Source organism: Anabrus simplex, chromosome 14 (assembly GCF_040414725.1).
Source record: "Anabrus simplex isolate iqAnaSimp1 chromosome 14, ASM4041472v1, whole genome shotgun sequence".
NCBI classification, from domain to species: Eukaryota; Metazoa; Arthropoda; class Insecta; order Orthoptera; family Tettigoniidae; genus Anabrus; species Anabrus simplex.
Genome location: NC_090278.1, coordinates 77,311,668 through 77,331,398, shown reverse-complemented (window position 1 = coordinate 77,331,398; position 19,731 = coordinate 77,311,668). Strand labels below are relative to the sequence as shown.

General features: G+C 38.4%; 1 protein-coding gene across 1 annotated transcript in view; it reads right to left on the bottom strand.

Moving 5' to 3' along the window:
* The window catches only part of LOC136885319 (ATP-binding cassette sub-family C member 4), a 162,267-nt gene that overhangs the window by 57,843 nt on the left and 84,693 nt on the right, over positions 1-19,731 (bottom strand). The window contains exons 5-8 of the mRNA XM_068230294.1: positions 16,219-16,444; positions 10,481-10,637; positions 4,536-4,674; positions 671-781 (exon numbers count right to left, since the gene is read on the bottom strand). Of these exons, the coding sequence (XP_068086395.1) occupies positions 671-781; positions 4,536-4,674; positions 10,481-10,637; positions 16,219-16,444 (633 nt within the window). The remainder of the gene's footprint in view (positions 1-670; positions 782-4,535; positions 4,675-10,480; positions 10,638-16,218; positions 16,445-19,731) is intronic.

Below are 19,731 nucleotides of genomic sequence, written 5' to 3'. Positions count from 1 at the left end.
GAGGTACTGGTCCTCCACACCAGTTGTATCCCCCGACCCGAAGTCTCACGCTCCAGGACACGCCCTTGAGGCAGTAGAGGTGGGAACCCTCGCTGAGTCTGAGTGGAAAACCAAACATGCAAGGTAAGCGGACTAAGAATGGAATGGCCTGTCTGCTTCCTCTAGCATGTCAGCATTTCGCTCGAGATCAGACATCACATGTACTGTATAGTTCACTTTAGAGGTGAGTCTCATAAATATTTTTTCTCCTTTTTAATTTCCTTTCTGTTTATTTATTCATTCCCAGTTTCAGCTATCATTTCCAGATTTACTTCATTGCCTGAGGTCCTAACCCAACTTGAAGACAACATCATATTATGACAAGAAGATCACAACCATAACTTTTGTTGTTATATGTATTTTAACATTATAATTATTCCTGCAACACTGTCTTTATCTTATATCCATATTCTTTAGTTATCACATGATCTGTTTAATTTTTATTTTGGCTGAAGATGGCCATTAAGTGGCTGAAACTAGTCCCAAGACTCATGTAATATTATTTACTTGAAATATTGTATTGAAAAGCTGGACCCTCTTGTCAATTTATTTCTTATAATTGCACTTCAGTACAGAACAAAAATGAAATTTATAGCTTATAACTAAATAGTAATACTGAATAATACTATACCTCAATTCTTTTAATGGACACTTTAGCTTCTGCAGAAAGCTGTACAGCATTAGGGTAGAAGATAGCCATAGATAACTGGAGGATATTGAAGAACTGAGCCAGAGCAAACACCTGGAACAAACAACAATGATAAATAACAACCATGCCCCTGCGAGTGTATATCTTCATAAAAGGTGACTAAGGCCCAGAATTAAATATCCATAGGCCATCCAGAAATTAAGTTTCCCTATTTCATTTCTTGTAAAGTAAATGTATTTAACCGGAAAATATGAGCATCTGCGACAGATGTATGGTTAGCAATCATATATCGACCGGACAAGTCCTGCCTGGTGTCAGTAGCGCAGCAGCAATGGCGGCTTGTATTCTTCCTCCCGCCACCTGTGAGGTTCGGTCTGTGATAAACTTTCTACAGAAATTGTGATGAGCCATTCAAAACAAGAGGTGTGGGATGCTCAGTTCAGGTGTTGCAATGATCCATGGCAAAGCTCGGCGCTGATCAACTGTTCTGCAGAAGTTCGGCTGGGAGGTGTTTGATCATCCACCGTATTTGATTCATTCTTGCAAGTAACGCGTTTCGCCAAGTTATTTCAGCAGGGGTTAACTTGCTTCCAGTGATTTTCATCTTTTCTTGCATGTCAAGAAATTCCTGTCCTCCTGTCAGCATTTTCACATGGTTGAAGAGCTGAAGACTTATGTCACACCCTGGTTACTTTTTTTGCTAGTTGCTTTACGTCGCACCGACACAGATAGGTCTTATGGCGACGATGGGACAGGAAAGGGCTAGGAGTGGGAAGCAAGTGGCCGTGGCCTTAATTAAGGTACAGCCCCAGCATTTGCCTGGCGTGAAAATGGGAAACCACGGAAAACCATCTTCAGGGCTGCCGATAGTGGGGTTCGAACCTACTATCTCCCGAATACTGGATACTGGCCGCACTTAAGCGACTGCAGCTATCGAGCTCAGTCACACTGGTTACATTCCTAGGCGGCAGCACACAACACTTGACCCCACAATATGACAAGTATCTAAATTCTGATGGAGATTATGCTGAGAAACAACTCCAACATTGCTGTATCGGGTGTCATTGGAGTTTTTCATATAACTATGTTGTCTTTTTTTTAATAGGAAAACTTAATTGTTAACTTTGGGTTAATGTTTGACTCGTTCTTGCAAGTCACACATTTCGCCAAGTTATTTCAGCAGGGGTTAACTAACGCTGTATTTACTCCCACTGGAAGCAGCTACCATACCAATCAAGGTGGCTGCGATTAAAGATTAGAGGTTATGAACACACTTCTTGCACGATTCTTTTGTTTCAAATCAAATTGAGAAGAGTCCACACTTTTCAGTACTAGAATACTGTATTATCTTTTTAAAAGAAATACACTTTTAACAATTCTAAATTAAAAGAACATGCTTCAACCCTCATCAGGGACATCTTAATCTTATATTAGATACCAAGGTATACCAAAGTTCATAGCAAATTAGTTAACAAATACACACTCTAAAGTTAATTTTAAAGAGTTTGGAACTTTGCATATTAATAGCACTAATGTCTTCTTTTTTAATGTAGAGTTCTTGTATATTTTAATGAACAGTTCTTGTATATTGCGTCTTGTGGTGGTGATATTCCACGTCGTAAAAGATGATATTACGTTGATATTTAACCCATGAGGGGTCACATCATGGTCTTTTAGTTTGCAAGAAATCAGCTTCATTTCCCATATCAAATGCTATTTACAGTGAATCAACAACGTTAAATTTCCACCTTTTGATACTTATATTTGCATTAAGCAAATCATTCAATTATATAGAGTACATGTTTCATTCCATTTGGAACATCTTCAGCTGTATTACGAATGCTTAGGTGAAATTACAAAGTATTTATCTTCTTAAGAACATCTTAATAAGTACCTTATTTTACTTAAAATCTATGTGAATTTAAAAAATTGAAATAAATTAAAATCAATGTGGATGGTTGAACGGGGTGGTGAAATGGGAGGGAAATGGATTAAAATCTGCTAGGCTAATTTCAACAATTATAACCTCACAACACTAGTACACATTAATTAGCTTATAAGGACCTCCCTGCACAAGTCTGTAGAATCCTCTTTTCTTTCTTCTTTCCTTTCACCCTCTATGGGGTACGTTGAATCAATCATTTCTCTGTGTGTTGTTCTTTTCTTAGTGCCCAGTATTTCTTCAATCTTTTGGATCTTCGTTTCCTCTCGTCTTCCGAGATAATATGTGTGGTTTTCAATGTAGAATTGTCTTGGAACCTTATATTTTTGTCTTTCGTTATTTTTTAGCTGTTTGATCGGAGAGTGAAATTTACTTGGTCTCTTTCAGTTTCTTTAAACCAGTTGGGTTTTGTTTTGCAATTACGGAAGATGTCAAAGATTTGTTTGCTTAATCTATTAGAGTTCATTCTGTGAAGATGACTATAAAAAACGTTTCCTTTTTCTGATTGTATTTGAGAGTTTTTCAATTTTCTTGTCGAGTGTTTCATTCTTGATTATTATTATTATTATTATTATTATTATTATTATTATTATTATTATAATAGTCAGGCTCCATAGCTAAATGGTTAGCATGCTAGCCTTTGGTCACAGGGGTCCCAGGTTAGATTCCCAGCAGGGTCAGGAATTTCAACCATCATTGGTTAATTTCGCTGGCACGAGGGCTGGGTGTAGGTGTCGTCTTGATCATTATTCCATCCTCATCACGACGCGCAGATCGCCTACGGGAGTCAAATCGATAGACCTGCACCTGGCGAGCCCAACATGTCCTCTGACACTCCCGGCACTAAAAGCCATATGCCATTTCATTTTATTATTATTATTATTACTACTACGAGGGTCAAGTCATAAGTCATGGCAACTATTTTTTTTCTTGCGAACAGGAGACAACACGGAAAATCCAAGATATGCATTTCGAAATATAGGGCATGTACTTATGCATAGTGCCTCAAGACAAATTCTGACTTCAGGAAATTCTCGTAGGAAAGTGATAGAACACAGGTCATTGGTAAACATTGTTTTATTATGGTATATACAGCAAATACACAAGACTATGTACAAAGGACTGATCTCCACTGGTTACAGACCTTTACCGGGCGAGTTGGCTGTGTGGTTAGGAGTGCGCAGCCGTGAGCTCGCATCCGGGAGAAAGTGGGTTCGAACCTCACTGTCGGCAGCCCTGAAGATGGTTTTCCATGGTTTCCCATTTTCACACCAGGCAAATGCTGGGGCTCTACCTTAATTAAAGCCACGGCCGCTTCCTTCCCATTCCTAGGCCTTTCCTGTCCCATCGCCGCCATAAGACCTATCTGTGTCGGTGCGACGTAAAGCAAATAGCAGGTTACAGACCTTCGAAATAATCTCCCAAGGCTCTGCATGGCACTGGCGTGCATTTCTGCCGCAGAGAACTGCTATTTTAATATACGATCGTTGCTCCTGCTTGTCGACTTACATTTTGCGATGCTCTCACTCACACACTGAACTTGGGGACATGCTTAGACCCACACTGTTGTTTACATACATCATCTAGTGGCACCATACGCAAGTACATACCTTATGTTTCCAAATGCATATCATATATTTTCCGTATTTTCTCCGGTTCGCGAGAAAAAAATAGTTGCATAACTTGTGATTCATCCTACGTATTATTATTATTATTATTATTATTATTATTATTATTATTATTATTATTATTATTATTATTATTATTATTATTATTATTTCCATCAACACAACTGGTCGTCCTATCCCATTGCTCCATTATATATTCCCTCTTGTATAGCGTTCCTGTCCCTCCAGAGTTTGTCGACACAAATGACCATAAACATGAAAATAGGCCTTAACCTACCTTGTCTGGTGAAATGTGATTTCCCAACAGTACGTAGGCTATCACAGTGATGTACAACGAAGTTCTCTCCGAGAACACCATGAAGGCCAAGTATACTCCTCGCAGGTACGATGCTGCTCTCAGAACCTTGATCTCTCGCCTGAAAGGGAACATCGTAGATAAATGAATAAATTAAGAAATATAAAAACTTATTTTTAATAATATTATTAATTTTTACTAACTACTTTTGACAGTTTTCGGAGACATCGAGATGCCAGAATTTAGTCCCCCGGAGTTCTTTCATGTGCTAGTAAATCTACCGACACAAGGCTGACGTATTTGAGCACCTTCAAATACCACCAGACTGAGCCAGGATCGAATCTGCGAAGTTGGGTTCAGAAGGCCAGTGTCTCAACTATCTGAGCCACTGACCCTGGTTTGTCAAAAATCATAACCAAGAAAATACCATATAGAAGAACATCCACTGTACAAGCACCCATTCTTGAAATACTGAAAATGAAAATCCCTAGCCTCTTTCCAGTCATTCGACCGGGTCAGGAATGGAATGAATGAAGCCCCCATCTAGCAGGGAGGATAGGAATTGTGCTGGCTGTCGAAACCCGTTGCACTCCTCTGGGGCAATGATTAATGAATGACAGATGAAATGATATTGGAGAGTGTTGCTGGAATGAAAGATGACAGGAAAAACCAGAGTACCCGGAGAAAAACCTGTCACGCCTCCACTTTGTCCAACACAAATCTCACATGGAGTGACCGGGATTTGAACCACAGAACCCAAAGGTGAGAGGCCGGCGTGCTGCCGCCCGAGCCACGGAGGCTTTCTTGAAATATTGATATACGAAAATTGTGAACAAGGTTATCTGTATCAATTACTAAGATATCAAAAAAAAGAAGATTCTTAAACTGGAATTGCCTAAGGTGAGTAATGAACTTCAAGCCAGTTCTGTATTAACTTTAAATATCTAAGATAAAATTCTAAAAGTATTTAATTGTATAAAGTCCACCTATTCAATACATGTTTGCCATTTAATAAAGGGTCTGTCAAAAAAGCTGCAATGGACATGTTTCGACCTAGCCTAGAGGTCATCTTCAGCTTAAAAATAACACAAAAATGAAAAACATATACAAAAACAGTGAAACATAAAAAAACTTTAAATAAAATGCAACCAACAAATGCAATAAAAACTATGTTTAAAATGTTCATAGCTTTAATCTTATGGACAAATCTGTTACAACTTTATACAATTAAATTCTCCTAATCTCTTTGTAAGAACTTCCTGTTTTGTTTTTTAACTGTAACTAACTTCCTGTATCACAGTTGGTTGAACCAAAGTATATAAAGTCATTAACCACTTCCAGTTTCCTTAATCGACCAGCCAGCTGAATCTTTGCTGCTCTATCGATTAACATTAATTTGGACTTGCTCAGGTTGATCTCTAGTCCGTATTCAAAACTTCCATCCTTTACTGTTGCTAGTATTTTGCAAGTTCGCCTCTTCCCTTCTGGCAAGGAGAATGGTGTCATCAGCAAAGTGCAGGTTACTAATTATTCGTCCACCAATTGATATGCCTCCATTCCAGTCATTGAGGGCTTTCTTCATCACATATTCAGCATAGATGTTATAGAGAATGGGTGACAGTATGCAGCATTGTCGGACACCCTGGGGTAAATTGGACTAGACAAAAATGAATGGTTGCATGGATAGAATTAGAGAATTAGAGTAGATGAAGCATTGTCTTATCTAGTAATGATTAACACTATGAGCCTGGACGTTTCAAGATGGCGTCCCTGCCCTGTGCCAGTGTAATTTAGACTCTCAGAAAGAAAAAAAAAAATCACAGTGCTGTCAGATTTTGCATTATAAATTAACAAATTTAAATACATATTGTACAAAGAGTGGGCTATCCCACGAAATCAAATAAAAAAACGCTTACCTTCCGCAGGCTACAATATCAGTCCATTCTGATATCCTTGTTCACACACTTGAATTTCTAATTCACTAGAAAAGTTTGATAGTTTTCATTTTCTTCTTCATGATCACTTTCATACAGATCAGAATCTGAATCGTTCACAAGTTCCATAATAATCTGTTCACTTATCCGTGGGCTGTATGCACGCGTAGGATTTCCTTTACTTGTACAAGGTCCGGGATCCATATCTCAATAATTATACAGTATAAATCGACTACTTTAGAGATGATTGCAGACTGTTGCCTCACTACACTTTCATTCTAAATCTGTGAAGTCATATAATCTATTATTAGAAAACACACACATAAATTTGAGCTTATCTAATCGGAGCGTGCGAGGAGTACGTATGTCAGTAATTACGTAAGATTTAACTGAGCGCACGTGGCTATGAAACATTGTCCCTAAGTTGCACCACCAATCACTATCGATCGACAACACCACCTAACGATAGTAAAAGAAATCAACAACACGTCAAAGCAAAACTAATTCGATAACGTGAATAGCTTTCGAGTAGCTGAATTTCAAAGATCATAGTAGTAGTATTATTAACAGCGGTACTCAGGCGCACGCTGCATGGTAGTAATATTACTACCAGTGGGCGCATAGTGTTAAGAGGGAAGTCCCGCAGGGCAGTGTTATTGGACCTTTATATTTTCTTATATAGATAAATGATATGAGTAAAGAAGTTGAATCACAAATAAGGATATTTGCGAATGATGTTATACTGTATAGAGTAGTAAATGAGTTGCAGGACTGTGAGCTAATACAAGGGGACTTTGACAATGGTGTGAGATGGACAGCAGACAATGGTCCGAATGTAAATGGGATGAAAAGTCAAGTTGTAAGTTTCACCAAGAGGAAAAGTCCTCTCAGTTTTAATTATTATGTTGATGGTGTAACAGTACCTCACGGGGAACAATGTAAGTACCTAGCTGTTAATGTTAACACATCCACAAAGACGCACACAAGATGCTGTCAGTTGATACAATTATTTTACTTACATTTATCTACAAATTAACCTTTACCGCTCGTCTGTCGGGTGAGGCCCGACATTACGATATTCCCGTTCCGGTCACATGTCGGGGGAGACCCGACATGGCATTGTATCGCCCACCGCTCGTCTGCCGTCTCTTATCCGACAAAATACACGATGATATACTGTACTGCCATCTTTTGGTTCCACGTGGAACTTTGTAGAATCCAGATACTATTCGATACTCAGCCAAAAATCCATTATTTAGATGGCAGTGTAGCCATCAGCTGTCAAATCACGCACATGAAAGCTCGAGCGATAGTAAACAAACATGGCCGCCATGTGCTCTTCTAGTCATATATATGTTGTATATGTCAGGCAACACACAAAACCTCAGTATTTTCGCACCTCTGCTCCTAATGAATATATTTAATAGAATTTCACGATGCCTAAAAGTGAACTGACGATCGTCTGTTTGTGTACTGTAACCCAACATGTACCTGATGCTGACGGCTGGCACAATTATAAATCAACAGATTCAGATTTCAAGAAATTGCCGTTTACAGTGGTTTCAGCCTACAAACTACCGCGAGGTATGAAAACAGAGACTGAATCGAGTTTTTCAATTGCTTTTTAGCGATAATTTGTACAATAAAATAATTAACGAAACCAATCGGTATGTGATAACGGTAATAATAAAATAATAAAAATGCAAAATAATTCGTCTTAAATTCCACATATTGCTTTTATTTGCTCCAGTATAGCTTGCTGTAAACGTGTATAGCCTAACTACATCATTTAAAACCAAGTGCTATCTCCAAAATCGTGAAAGATTAATACAGGTCATATAAGATAAAAATGTACACTTAAAATACGAGTAGTAGAGGAAACACAGAGAACTTTAATTGGAGGGGTAAGGGTTAAACACACACATAACCTTGATCACTGCTGTCACAAGCCACCATTTTAAAACAACTGAATAACACAGCACATAGAGGTTACAACCTTGAACCACAGTTGGAACAGATGATTACTGACTGCCTAGATCAGCATGTCAACCTAACCACAACACGTGTTCACCAATGAAACTCCTACTAAACAATAACTCTCTTAACAGTAACTCTTACCGTCAACATCGTCTCCTTATATATATGTCCTGGCCAAACTTCCAGAAAGATTCGTTGCAAGAAATACCTTAGTGAAAATTCTAGAGTGCGTAATACATAGATTGAAATGTACGGAATATTCTCAGTCGTTCTCGTGCCTATACCATTTTGGAAGGTACAGTGTGTTTCACAATTATGGATTACAAAATACAGGTAAGAATAAATTATAATATTAATTTACAGGTTCTTACATTAACTAAACTCATAAATATATACAGCACATGTTTCATGACATAACCTCACAAATATTATGACAGTATGACTACGTAAATAATAATAATAATAATAATAATAATAATAATAATAATAATAATAATAATAATAATAATAATAATAATAATAATAATAATAATAATAATAATAATAATAATAATAATAATAATAATAATAATAATAATAATAATAATAATAATAATAATAATAATAATAATAATAATAATAATAATAATAATAATAATAATAATAATAATAATGAAGATCTGATGATAAAATATACAGCAGGAACATAGAAAACATAACAGTAACCATAAGAAAAAAGATATTGCAATTTTTTGGACATATTTACAGAATGGATGATTCTAGTTTAACAAAAAGGATTTTCAAGTACCTTTGGGACAAAAAGGCAACAACCAGCTGGATTCAAGAAGTAAGGAAAGATTTAGAAAGAAATAATATAAGAGAAGAAGAAACTGTGGACAGAGAAATTTTATTTTATTTTTATTTTATTTTTTTTTTGCTAGGGGCTTTACGTCGCGCCGACACAGATAGGTCTTATGGCGACGATGGGATAGGAAAGGCCTAGGAGTTGGAAGGAAGCGGCCGTGGCCTTAATTAAGGTACAGCCCCAGCATTTGCCTGGTGTGAAAATGGGAAACCACGGAAAACCATTTTCAGGGCTGCCGATAGTGGGATTCGAACCTACTATCTCCCGGATGCAAGCTCACAGCCGCGCGCCGCTACGCACACGGCCAACTCGCCCGGTGAGAAATTTTTAGAAAAAGGGTAGTAAGTATGGAAGGATTTCAAGGAAGATTGAACAAGAAGCCTGGTGCGAAGTGGTCCGAGGACAGAAGGAAACAGCATAGTGAAAGGATGAAAGAAAATTGGAAGGAGCGGAAGAGAAAACAACACAGTATGAGGAACTGAATTGAAATTGGCACGTGGTCCTTAGCAGCCCTCATCGGGAAGAAGAAGAAGAAGAAGAAGAAGAAGAAGAAGAAGAAGAAGAATTTGAGCTTGATACTTGCATTACTTACAATGTTTTTAGGTTATAACCGTTTATCAGACTTGTGTCAATATAAGGAATGATCTTCATTGGGGTAATCATATTAACGCAGTAGTTAAGAAAGGTCCCAGATCTCTTCACATGGTTATGATAGTATTTAGGTGTTGTAGTAGGGATGTAAAGGAGAGGGCGTATAAGTCTCTGGTAAGACCGCAGTTGGAGAATGGCTCGTGTTTGGGACACGCACCAGAACTACTTGATATGATAACTGGATATAATTCAAAGGAAAGCAGCACGATTTGTTCTAGGTGACTTCCGACAAAGGAGTAGTGTTACGAAAATATTGCAAACATTTGGCAGTGAATTCTTGGGAATAAGGAGAAATGATGGCCGTCAAGAATCTCACATTAAATACACCAATAAATGTTACGATAATATACGCCGGTGCTAGCAAAAAATATTTCGAGTAAAATCTATTAAATTTACGAACATTCAGAAACCTTATTCACATTGGTAAAAGCTATATAAACCTCCAGAACACTGCCATGTCCTCAGACACTCGTGGCACTAAAAGACATACGCTATATAATAAATAGAAATAATTCTCTTACTTTCTTGATAAGCCAACAAGTCTCTCAAATGGCTTTTCCCAGGCATACATCTTGATCACTTGTATTCCAGAGATGATCTCATTCATGAGTCGAACTCTGTCATCTGTTCTGGTGGCAACCATCAGACGGAGCTTAGAAGTCAGCTTACTCATGTAGCCTGAAACATGTATAAATATGTCAATTTCTATGTTAAACATAAAAGAACAGAATTACAGATATACAAAGGGGGATCAAATATAAGCGGGATTTCATTTTTTATTTAAATTATTTTATTGAAAAACACAAGGCAATTACAGTTTATTTTTCCAAATAGTTTGCTGCTTTGGAAATTCATTTGTTACAGTGTATGGGCAGCTTTTTGATGCCCTCATTGTAAAAAAGAACAGGGTCGTGTCACCTGCCAGTTGCGCACTAAGTCTTCCACACTCTCATCATCTTCAGATCGTTGCCCTCCTAGAGTTTCTTTAACCCTGACAGTAACACCATACGTTTTTCTGACGTGTTGTGCGAATGAATGCCATCTATTCCTCTTAAGGAGGGGAGAGTTATCCCCTCCACCACCTCTATTCCTTGTTCATTCCATCTGGTAACTTTAATGTAACTTTAAATAATAGGCTTTGAGTGACATCTTCGAAACGTGTGGTGTAACTAAAGCGATATTTATAGACGTGTTACTGTCAGGGTTAAGTGGTCTGAACAAATGGAAATTGCAGGGCGATAAGTCCGGGCTGTAAGGAGGATGATGAATTGTAGTCCAGTGCATTTCCTGTAGCTTGGAAACAAAAGGCGAGGGACTCATCTGGAACACACTTCACGGAACTGTAGGTCGTTTGTGATTATTGCTCGACAGCTCTTATAACTGATTCCGACTTGTTCTGCAATTTCTGATACTCTTGCCCGTCTATCATCATCGATAATGTCTTTAACTGCACAAATGTTTTCGTCTGTAATGCTGGTCCGAGGACGGCGATCGTGTTACTGATTTTCCACATGTTCTTGTCCTTCCTTGAACTTTTTATGCCAGGCAAACACATGTGTTCTTGACAATGTTTGATCACTGAACTGTGCAGTCAATCTCTGGCAAATTTCTGCCCCAGTAACTCCTTCACAAGCAAGAAATTTTATAATTATGCGTTGCGCTGTGGAGGGGTGTACCTGTTCCTCCGACATCGTGACCGTTACTGACGAAACGGCGGGAAATATCTAAAAGCACGCTCTCCCCATTCCTAATGGTCTGACCTAAGCATAGCAGAAGCATGGGGCCAGTCCTACCAACTGTTGATGTTCAGGAAAAAAAATCCTGTTTATATTTGATCGACCTTCGTATTGATGGGCTCAGAAGATAAGAGAGCGAGTACAGATTCTTTGGTTGTTCGCCACTTAGTAGACTCTTACAACATGCAGGGGGTACTCCACCCACAGGGGAGATAAGGAATTCTGATAAATCAAAAGAGAGAAAAAATCCACAAGGGTTAGCTGCCCTAGAACAAGGGGTACTGTACGGTTACAGGATCAAATACTGTAGATAGTAATTTTCACACGATTTATCTTAGGATAAAATGAGCTTACATATGTTTAAATTTTGAAATACCCCTGTTGCTCAGCTCTCCCCAATCAGTAAAACTTTATTTTTCTTTACATATACAGTATAAATGGTGATTTACCATTGACAAAGAATTACATAGAACATCCAAACAAATACAGCATCGTGATCTACGTTCAGCAAAATTGTCACTGATTTGGCACACAATTTTACAGCCACAAATATTTGCAAAATATTTGTTACGAGAAATAAATATTCTGCTGCCTTTGGTGATGTTACTGCGTGTAAGGGGCTTTGCTGTCTAGACGAAACACCAGTCAAAGGCAGTGGAGACAGGTTTGAAACTGTGCGATTTGTACCTGCTGTACATAGAAGGCAGAGTTCTGGCACACTGTAAGGAGGAAGATGACAAAGACTGGATGCTTGGTTACCACGATGTTGATTTTCTGCCCATGCAAAGTTATCTCCACTAATTCCAGATTGAACCCCAGACCAGGAACGAGTCAATTTGTAAACTGATACATGAGAAAGGACTGTACCAATAATTAAATACAAGCAACAGAAATAACATTTCGAAGAACAGTATTTCTGATTATTCTTTCGAATTGGCCATCTGAGGATCACGATGTTCAACTTTTCCGTTAGAGAAGAACTAGATGTTTGCTTAGTACTTGCGCATTCTCTGGCTGTGTTTCTCCCTTCTTTCCTTTCTCCAGAGGGTGTCTGTTTTCTTACGAGGTGGTCTGTTCATTCATTCATTTACTGTATTTAGCTTCCATAGACTGTATAATTACATATTTTGAAATATGCCAGTATAGGAGTTGTCGAGTGATTTCTTAATACTAACATAATATATGCACAATAATGAACATTTTGAGAAAGAAGAAAAAGAAAAAAACAAGAACACTAAATACCTCACGTTAGGACAGCACATCCTAATTTTTAAAAATAATATTAATAATCAATATTCTCAAGACAAAATAAAAATCTATGAGTGTTGTGTTAACAATATGTACATAATCAACGTGACATTAACTTATTTTTAAGGCTCTATACTAGATATTAAGAATGTTTACAAGGTATTCTTCTGTACTATAGAAGCAGCTACTCAGCAGGAGATTGTTTAAAGCTGTGGTAAACGAACTGACCGGACTAAATATCTTTAATCTTATTTGGAAGCTTATTATATAATCTGATTCCAACAGAGTCTACATGTCTGAAACTTCTTTTGTTTGATTATTCTTCTGAGGGCTGCTCTGTTTCTGATGTCATTTTCAGTTACTCCCAATTCCTACATCTTTCTTCACTTCTGTTAGCCATGGTGTCCCTATCTTCCTGAGAAGCCGGTAGGTCATCCTAGTTGGGTTCATCCTCGTGACATGTTCACTGAAAGTCAGATGCCTCTTCCTGGCTATGTCAGTGATTTTTTCAGTATAACTGTACAGCTCCTGGTTTGGTTGCCTTCTGTACTTTCTATCTACTTTGATTGGCCCTAGTATCTTTTTCTAAGATCTTCTCCTGGACCTCCAGTTTGTCCAACAATCCTTTCCTGCTCAGAATCAAGAGTTCTTTGGCACATAGGGCTTCTGGGCAGTGCCTCAGTTTGATGTTACGACAGAGACATTTCCTGTTGGTCAACATGTTCATTTCCAAGGTTTTTTTCACCACCCCATATTGCTGTAGGCCCTCTATCCGCCACCTGGGGATGCACGACTCTAGAGATTAACAGGCTCCTGTGAGTGAGAACAGTATTTATTATATATAACCTCAAAGAGACATGAGACATAAGGAAGTTCCCGATGACATCATAGCACGAGTGCAACGATTATATGATGAAACGAAGTGTTGTGTCCAGGTCCAGGATGGAAGGTCAGGTTGGTTTGAAACGAAGAATGGAGTCCAGCAAGGAAGTTGTCTTTCACCACTTCTCTTCATAATCATAATGGATGAAGTTTTAAAAGCGGTTAAGAGAAAGGATCCAACAACTAATGCCCTGGTTTTTGCTGATGATGTAATGGTATGGGGTAAGACAGAAGCGGAAGTACAAACTAGACTAGATCTCTGGCATGAAGCTTTTACAACCTTGGGTCTCAAAATTAGCAAAACTAAGACAGTTGGCTTGGTGATGAGTAGAAACTCTCCAACTGTTCATCTAAGAATTGGAGATGAGGAAATGGATATTGTAGACAACTTCCAGTATTTAGGTAGGGTTCTGTCATCAGACAATACCATACACCAAGAGATTAGTAACAGAATACAGAAAGCTTCCAAATTCTATCACGCTGTACGTCAAATACTTTGGGATGAAACATTTCCGTTAGTTTCCAAGATCAGCTTGTACAAAATATATCTAATACCTATATTGACGTATGGCCTGGAAGCAGCAACACTTACTGGGTCAACAAAGAGTCGTCTTCAGGCAACAGAAATGAAGTTTCTCCGTTCTTGTCTACAAAAATAAAAAATGGATAAAATAAGGAATGTGGATATCCGACAACAGCTTGGATTGGAAAGAAGCTTGCTGGAGACTCTAGAAGTGAAGAGATTACAATGGTATGGCCACATGAAAAGAATGAACCCTCACAGGACTCCTCGAACATACTTTGACCACAATGTTCCTGGGAAGAGACCAAGAGGAAGACCTCGTGATGTTTGGGAAAAACAGATAATGAAGGACCTTGAAATTAGAGATGTGAACTGGTGTCGCATATATGAGCAGCATCTGTGGATGGATAGAACGAACTGGAGGAGGCTCGTACACAACCACACCTGGCTTCCTGGAGCGAAGAAATGATGATGATGATGATGAACCTCAAATATTTCCTGTTGAAACTAATGTGAGGATAATAAAACTAGAAAATACCTGATAAAGATAACATTTAATTATTTATTCAGGTATATTCTGTGTCAACATAAAATGTAAGTCTGGGCACTTACGGTTTTCACTTGAGGAATGTCCACTAGCTCTGCTACCAGCATGCTCAATTTGAGGGGAATTGGAGAGAAAAACCTCAAACACTTCCTTGTGAGTAATTTCCGTTACCTTACGGTGACGGCATACTATTCTATAGGACATACACAGATCTTATTTGCACTCTTGTAAACTAGATGTAATTTTTCCAATCAGTTCACTGAATGATTGAACAGGCATATACAAATAGTTAAAGAGTAACTTTTTGTCCTCACACAAATTAGTGTATAGATTCATAAACGGTCTCCCTTCAGGTTTCTTTGAGTTAGCAGGGTGGGTGTGTAAAAATCAATCATTAATAACTGTCCACTCCTTGGCTAACAATTTATAGAAAATAGAACTCAGAGAATTAAAGTAGGTGAAGCATTATACGATCTTGTAGTGATTAAGAGGGGGGTTCCACAACGCAGTGTCTAGGACCGCTGTTTGTTCTTATGTATACACACACATGTGATATGAGTAATGAACTGAAATCACAGATAAGGCTGTTTGCAGATGTAATGTTATACTGTATGGAGTAATAAATAAGTTACAGGATAGTAGCAAAGAACTCGACAATGTTGTCAGATAGACGATGGTTAACGGTGTGAAAAGTCAGGTTGTAAGTTTGACAAAGAAGAGAAGTCCTCTCAGTTTTAATTACTGTGTTGATGGGATGGCAGTAATTCATGGGAATCACTGTAAGATGAAGTTGGAATTCAAGAGGACAAACTGGGGCAAATATTTATTTATAGGAAGGGGAGTTAGGGATTGGCATAACTTACCAAGGGAGATGTTCAATAAATTTCCAATTTCTTCAAAATCATTTAAGAAAAGGCTAGGAAAACAACAGATAGGGAATTTGCCACCTGGGCAACTGTCCTAAAGGCAGATCAAATGTGACTGACCGAATATTATGAATTATGGTTTCTTCTCTTTCTTTGCTTTTTTCATACAAATAATGAACAATTAAAAGCTCCAAGTCTACTGATTTAGACCAAATTTGTTCACTACAGATATGCTAAGCATGAGTGTGAAAAGAGGGTAAGCCTACATGATTTATACTGCAATAAATACCCTTATGCTAACAATTCATTCAAAAAGAAATTTATAAAACAAGGCAAATTCTTTCCTGGTAGGGAAGGAATTCTTCCATGATGAGCCAGGGACTAGAGTGGGGGAAATTGCTTCCCCTATACACAAACATTTTCAAGCAGCGTAAACAAAGTCATGCTATTCACCTACTTTGTACCGGTACCGTTTGCAAGAAGAGTCCTCCCACGCCGATTAATGCCGACACTCCAACCACTTGCCATATAAAGTAGGTGGCTATGACCGTCTGTATCGGCATGATCCACACGTAGTGCAGGTAGAGCGGCAGTTGGTCGAAGCGGCTCACATCGTTGGAGAGCAGGTTGACCATCTGACCTGCAGCAGTCTGTCCTAGAGCAGTTTTACTCAGCCGTAACACCTGGAGAACAAGTTATAACTCTAATTAAGACAAGAACATGACAAAGGTGGAAGGAAATGGCCCAACATAGCTCATGCTCCAAATTTAAAGTTTTTATGTCCAGCGGCGAAGCAATGCTGCTAGACACAAAGGGCTGATTGCAGAAATGATGACTAGTTTTAAACCTTAGACAACGTCTACCTAAACAACGTCTAAATCGGGCACAATCTTCCTTTGCATAAACAATGTTTAGCCGATGTTTGACTAGACATCATTGAAAGTTTCAATATTGGTTTGAAAATGGAGATAGAAGTATCTTTAATGTAACACTCTGCTTGTCGCAACCAATGAAATTCGTCGGTGCATGCGCTGAACGCCAGTCGGCTGTTTATTACTCAAATATGGCCAAGCATGAGCAGGACTTGCCCACAGATAAGAGTATCGCTTTTAGTGGAAATTAAATCTCATAATATTATCAACACTAAAGTGACACGCCAACGTATGGGGAAATGTTGCTTTGATTATGGCGTTGTTACAGTGTGTGTAATTTACTCATAAATGTGGTAGCTTCAACGAAGGGAAGATGAAGCAATAGTAATGTGTAACCCTACTCCAACGTGCTGTTTTGAATGAGCAGTGTGCACACTTAAGGCAGAGGTTTACTTAGTAGTAGTATGACCTGGTGTAGAATTACAATTTAGGCCTATACCAAATTACAGCAACACAGTTCACTAAATAACTCAAAATTCAACCCTGAAAAGAGCCGTTTATTAAGAAAAGCTTCTTCCTCTTCATTTTTATTCCAAATTAGCACTGAAGAGGGGGTTTCTCCTCTGGCTTGGAGGAAAAATTTGCCTCCAAGTCAGATAGATTTTTCCACCGCCAGTGTAGTGAATTGAGATTTTCCGACTCATCGGGTACTCCTAGGAAACAGATTCGTAAAAAGACATAGTTTTTGCCCTGGGACTCTCCACTATTCGACCCCCCCCCCCCGGTCGCCGAAAAAGATGAAAAGTGTTCACGGATCACGGCTGTCTGCGGCTTGGTCATTCCAGCTCTGGAACTTTGGACTGTTAGATCAGCGGCGTAGTACTGTTCACTGAAAGTGAGAAAATGTGTGGTTTTTCATTTGATCGAGTATTTCATTTGAAAGCATTGCTTATAATCGTAACATTCCTACTGATGTCATTGTAATGACCTATGTCAGTTGGGAAAACCAGTAAGACAGTCTTTGTAAGGATATAAAAAGGCAGGTGTAGAGTGAGTGTCTGCCATTATAATGAAAAATCCCCAGCCTGATTGCAACTGATGGCAGGCAAGCAGGCCTACCATTACAATGAAAATTCCCTAGCGCAGTCTTCATATGAGAAAAGTGTTGTATGTCCGGCGCTCCCTTCTCGCTCCGCCAGCCAGCTACACGCGCGCCAAGTGTCATTCTTCTAGCCTCGACGCGCAGCCCTCAGTGCGCGTGCCTGAACAGTCGTGTGTGTACTATAAAGAGGAACTCCCAGCCTGTCCAGATGCCCACTTGCCCCGGTGTCCAGCTCCAGAATACACCCTACGTCGAGCACGGAGGCTACTCCTCTTGAAAATGTGCTTCGACCAGGTGGACTGAATTTCTGGCAGTACGAGGTCTCACCTCTGGTCACCGCTCCTCTTCCGCTGCCCATATCCAGTCATACTATTACATACCGTTATATTTCCCTAATTAATGCAAGCTCCCTTGGTTTCGCCAAGTAAGAATTCTTCCAACATTGAACTTGCCTTTATGAACTCAACAAGGAAGGACTTTCCAAAACATTTATGTCAGTACTTCTGATAGTTTTCGACTATCGACTTTCATATCAAGGACTATCTTTTCGAGATAGAAGTGGATGTAAATACTGTAAACTTGTATGTAGTGTACAAAAGATAGACTCTTTCTCAAGATTCCTAATTCATTTGCTTCAAGTTAAATTTCATTTTTATTTGTGTAAATAGTGTATTTTGCATTTGAAGCGAATAATAAAGTTGTGTTTTGTAAATCTCAACCTTGGTTACAACAAAAAGATGTTTGGTGACTTCCCCGTCGTGTTACTAGGGTAACCTAGAACTCTGTATGCAATGTAGAATTCCATAGCGAAGCACGGGTACATCAGCTAGTAAATATATATTTCTAAAAAAGATAATGTAAGAAATTACAGACAACAATTAAGAGATGTAAAAAATCCGTATTTGAGGGGACTGCAAGCAGGTATGCAAAAATGGAATAAAAAGATAAAAATAAGACAAAAACACAAAAATTCATGGGCAAATATGACCATAATATGAAAAATTACCAGAAAATGACAAAAAAATTAAAAGAGCCAAAATATGACTTTATGTGACCCATGAAAATTGCATAATTTTAGTCATCATAGATAAAATCATGCTTAACTTGTTTCTTCCATGGAAATAATATTTAAAAAAGAGATATGACATGTCATAAACATCCAGGCCCTAATGATTATGAAGCTCTCCTCCATTATTCAGCGAAGCATCTATATAAATAAAATTGTAGGGGGTCCGCTGTCTGTAATTTCTTTTGTTTTGCCAATTTTTCAGATATTTATCCGTTTTAGGTCAACTCAAGACCGAATCGGTGGTTTTTACGTTTCGTGTCTGTCTGTTTGTCTGTTTGTCTGTTTGTCTGTTCCACCATCACGTCGAAACGGCTGGATAGATCTCAACCAAACTTCATATTTAGAGTAAACTCATCCCGGGGAAGGTTTCCATATGATATCATTTTAAAATCTTTGAATAGACGGGGGGTTTATAGGAAAACCAGAATGTTTTTTCCACCCTCACGTTGAAACGGCTGGATAGATCTCAACTAAACTTCATATCTAGAGTATACTCATCTCGGGGAAGGTTTCGATATGCATATTATTTTAAAATCTTTGAACAGACCGGGGGTTTATAGGAAAACCAGAATGGTTCTTCCACCATCACTTCGAAATGGCTGGATAGATCTCAACCAAACTTCATATTTAGAGTATACTCATCCCGGGGAAGTCTTCCATATGATATCATTTTAAAATCTTTGAATAGACGGGGGGTTTATAGGAAAACCTGAATGGTTTTTCCACCATCACTTCAAAACGGCTGGATAGATCTCAACCAAGCTTCATATTTAGAGTATACTCATCTCGGGGAAGGTTTCTATATGCATATTATTTTAAAATCTTTGAATAGACGGGTGGTTTATAGGAAAACCAGAATGGTTTTCCTCCATTTTCTCTTATACTATTGATTTTCTGTAAACTTCGTTTACCGTACGTGAAACGTCT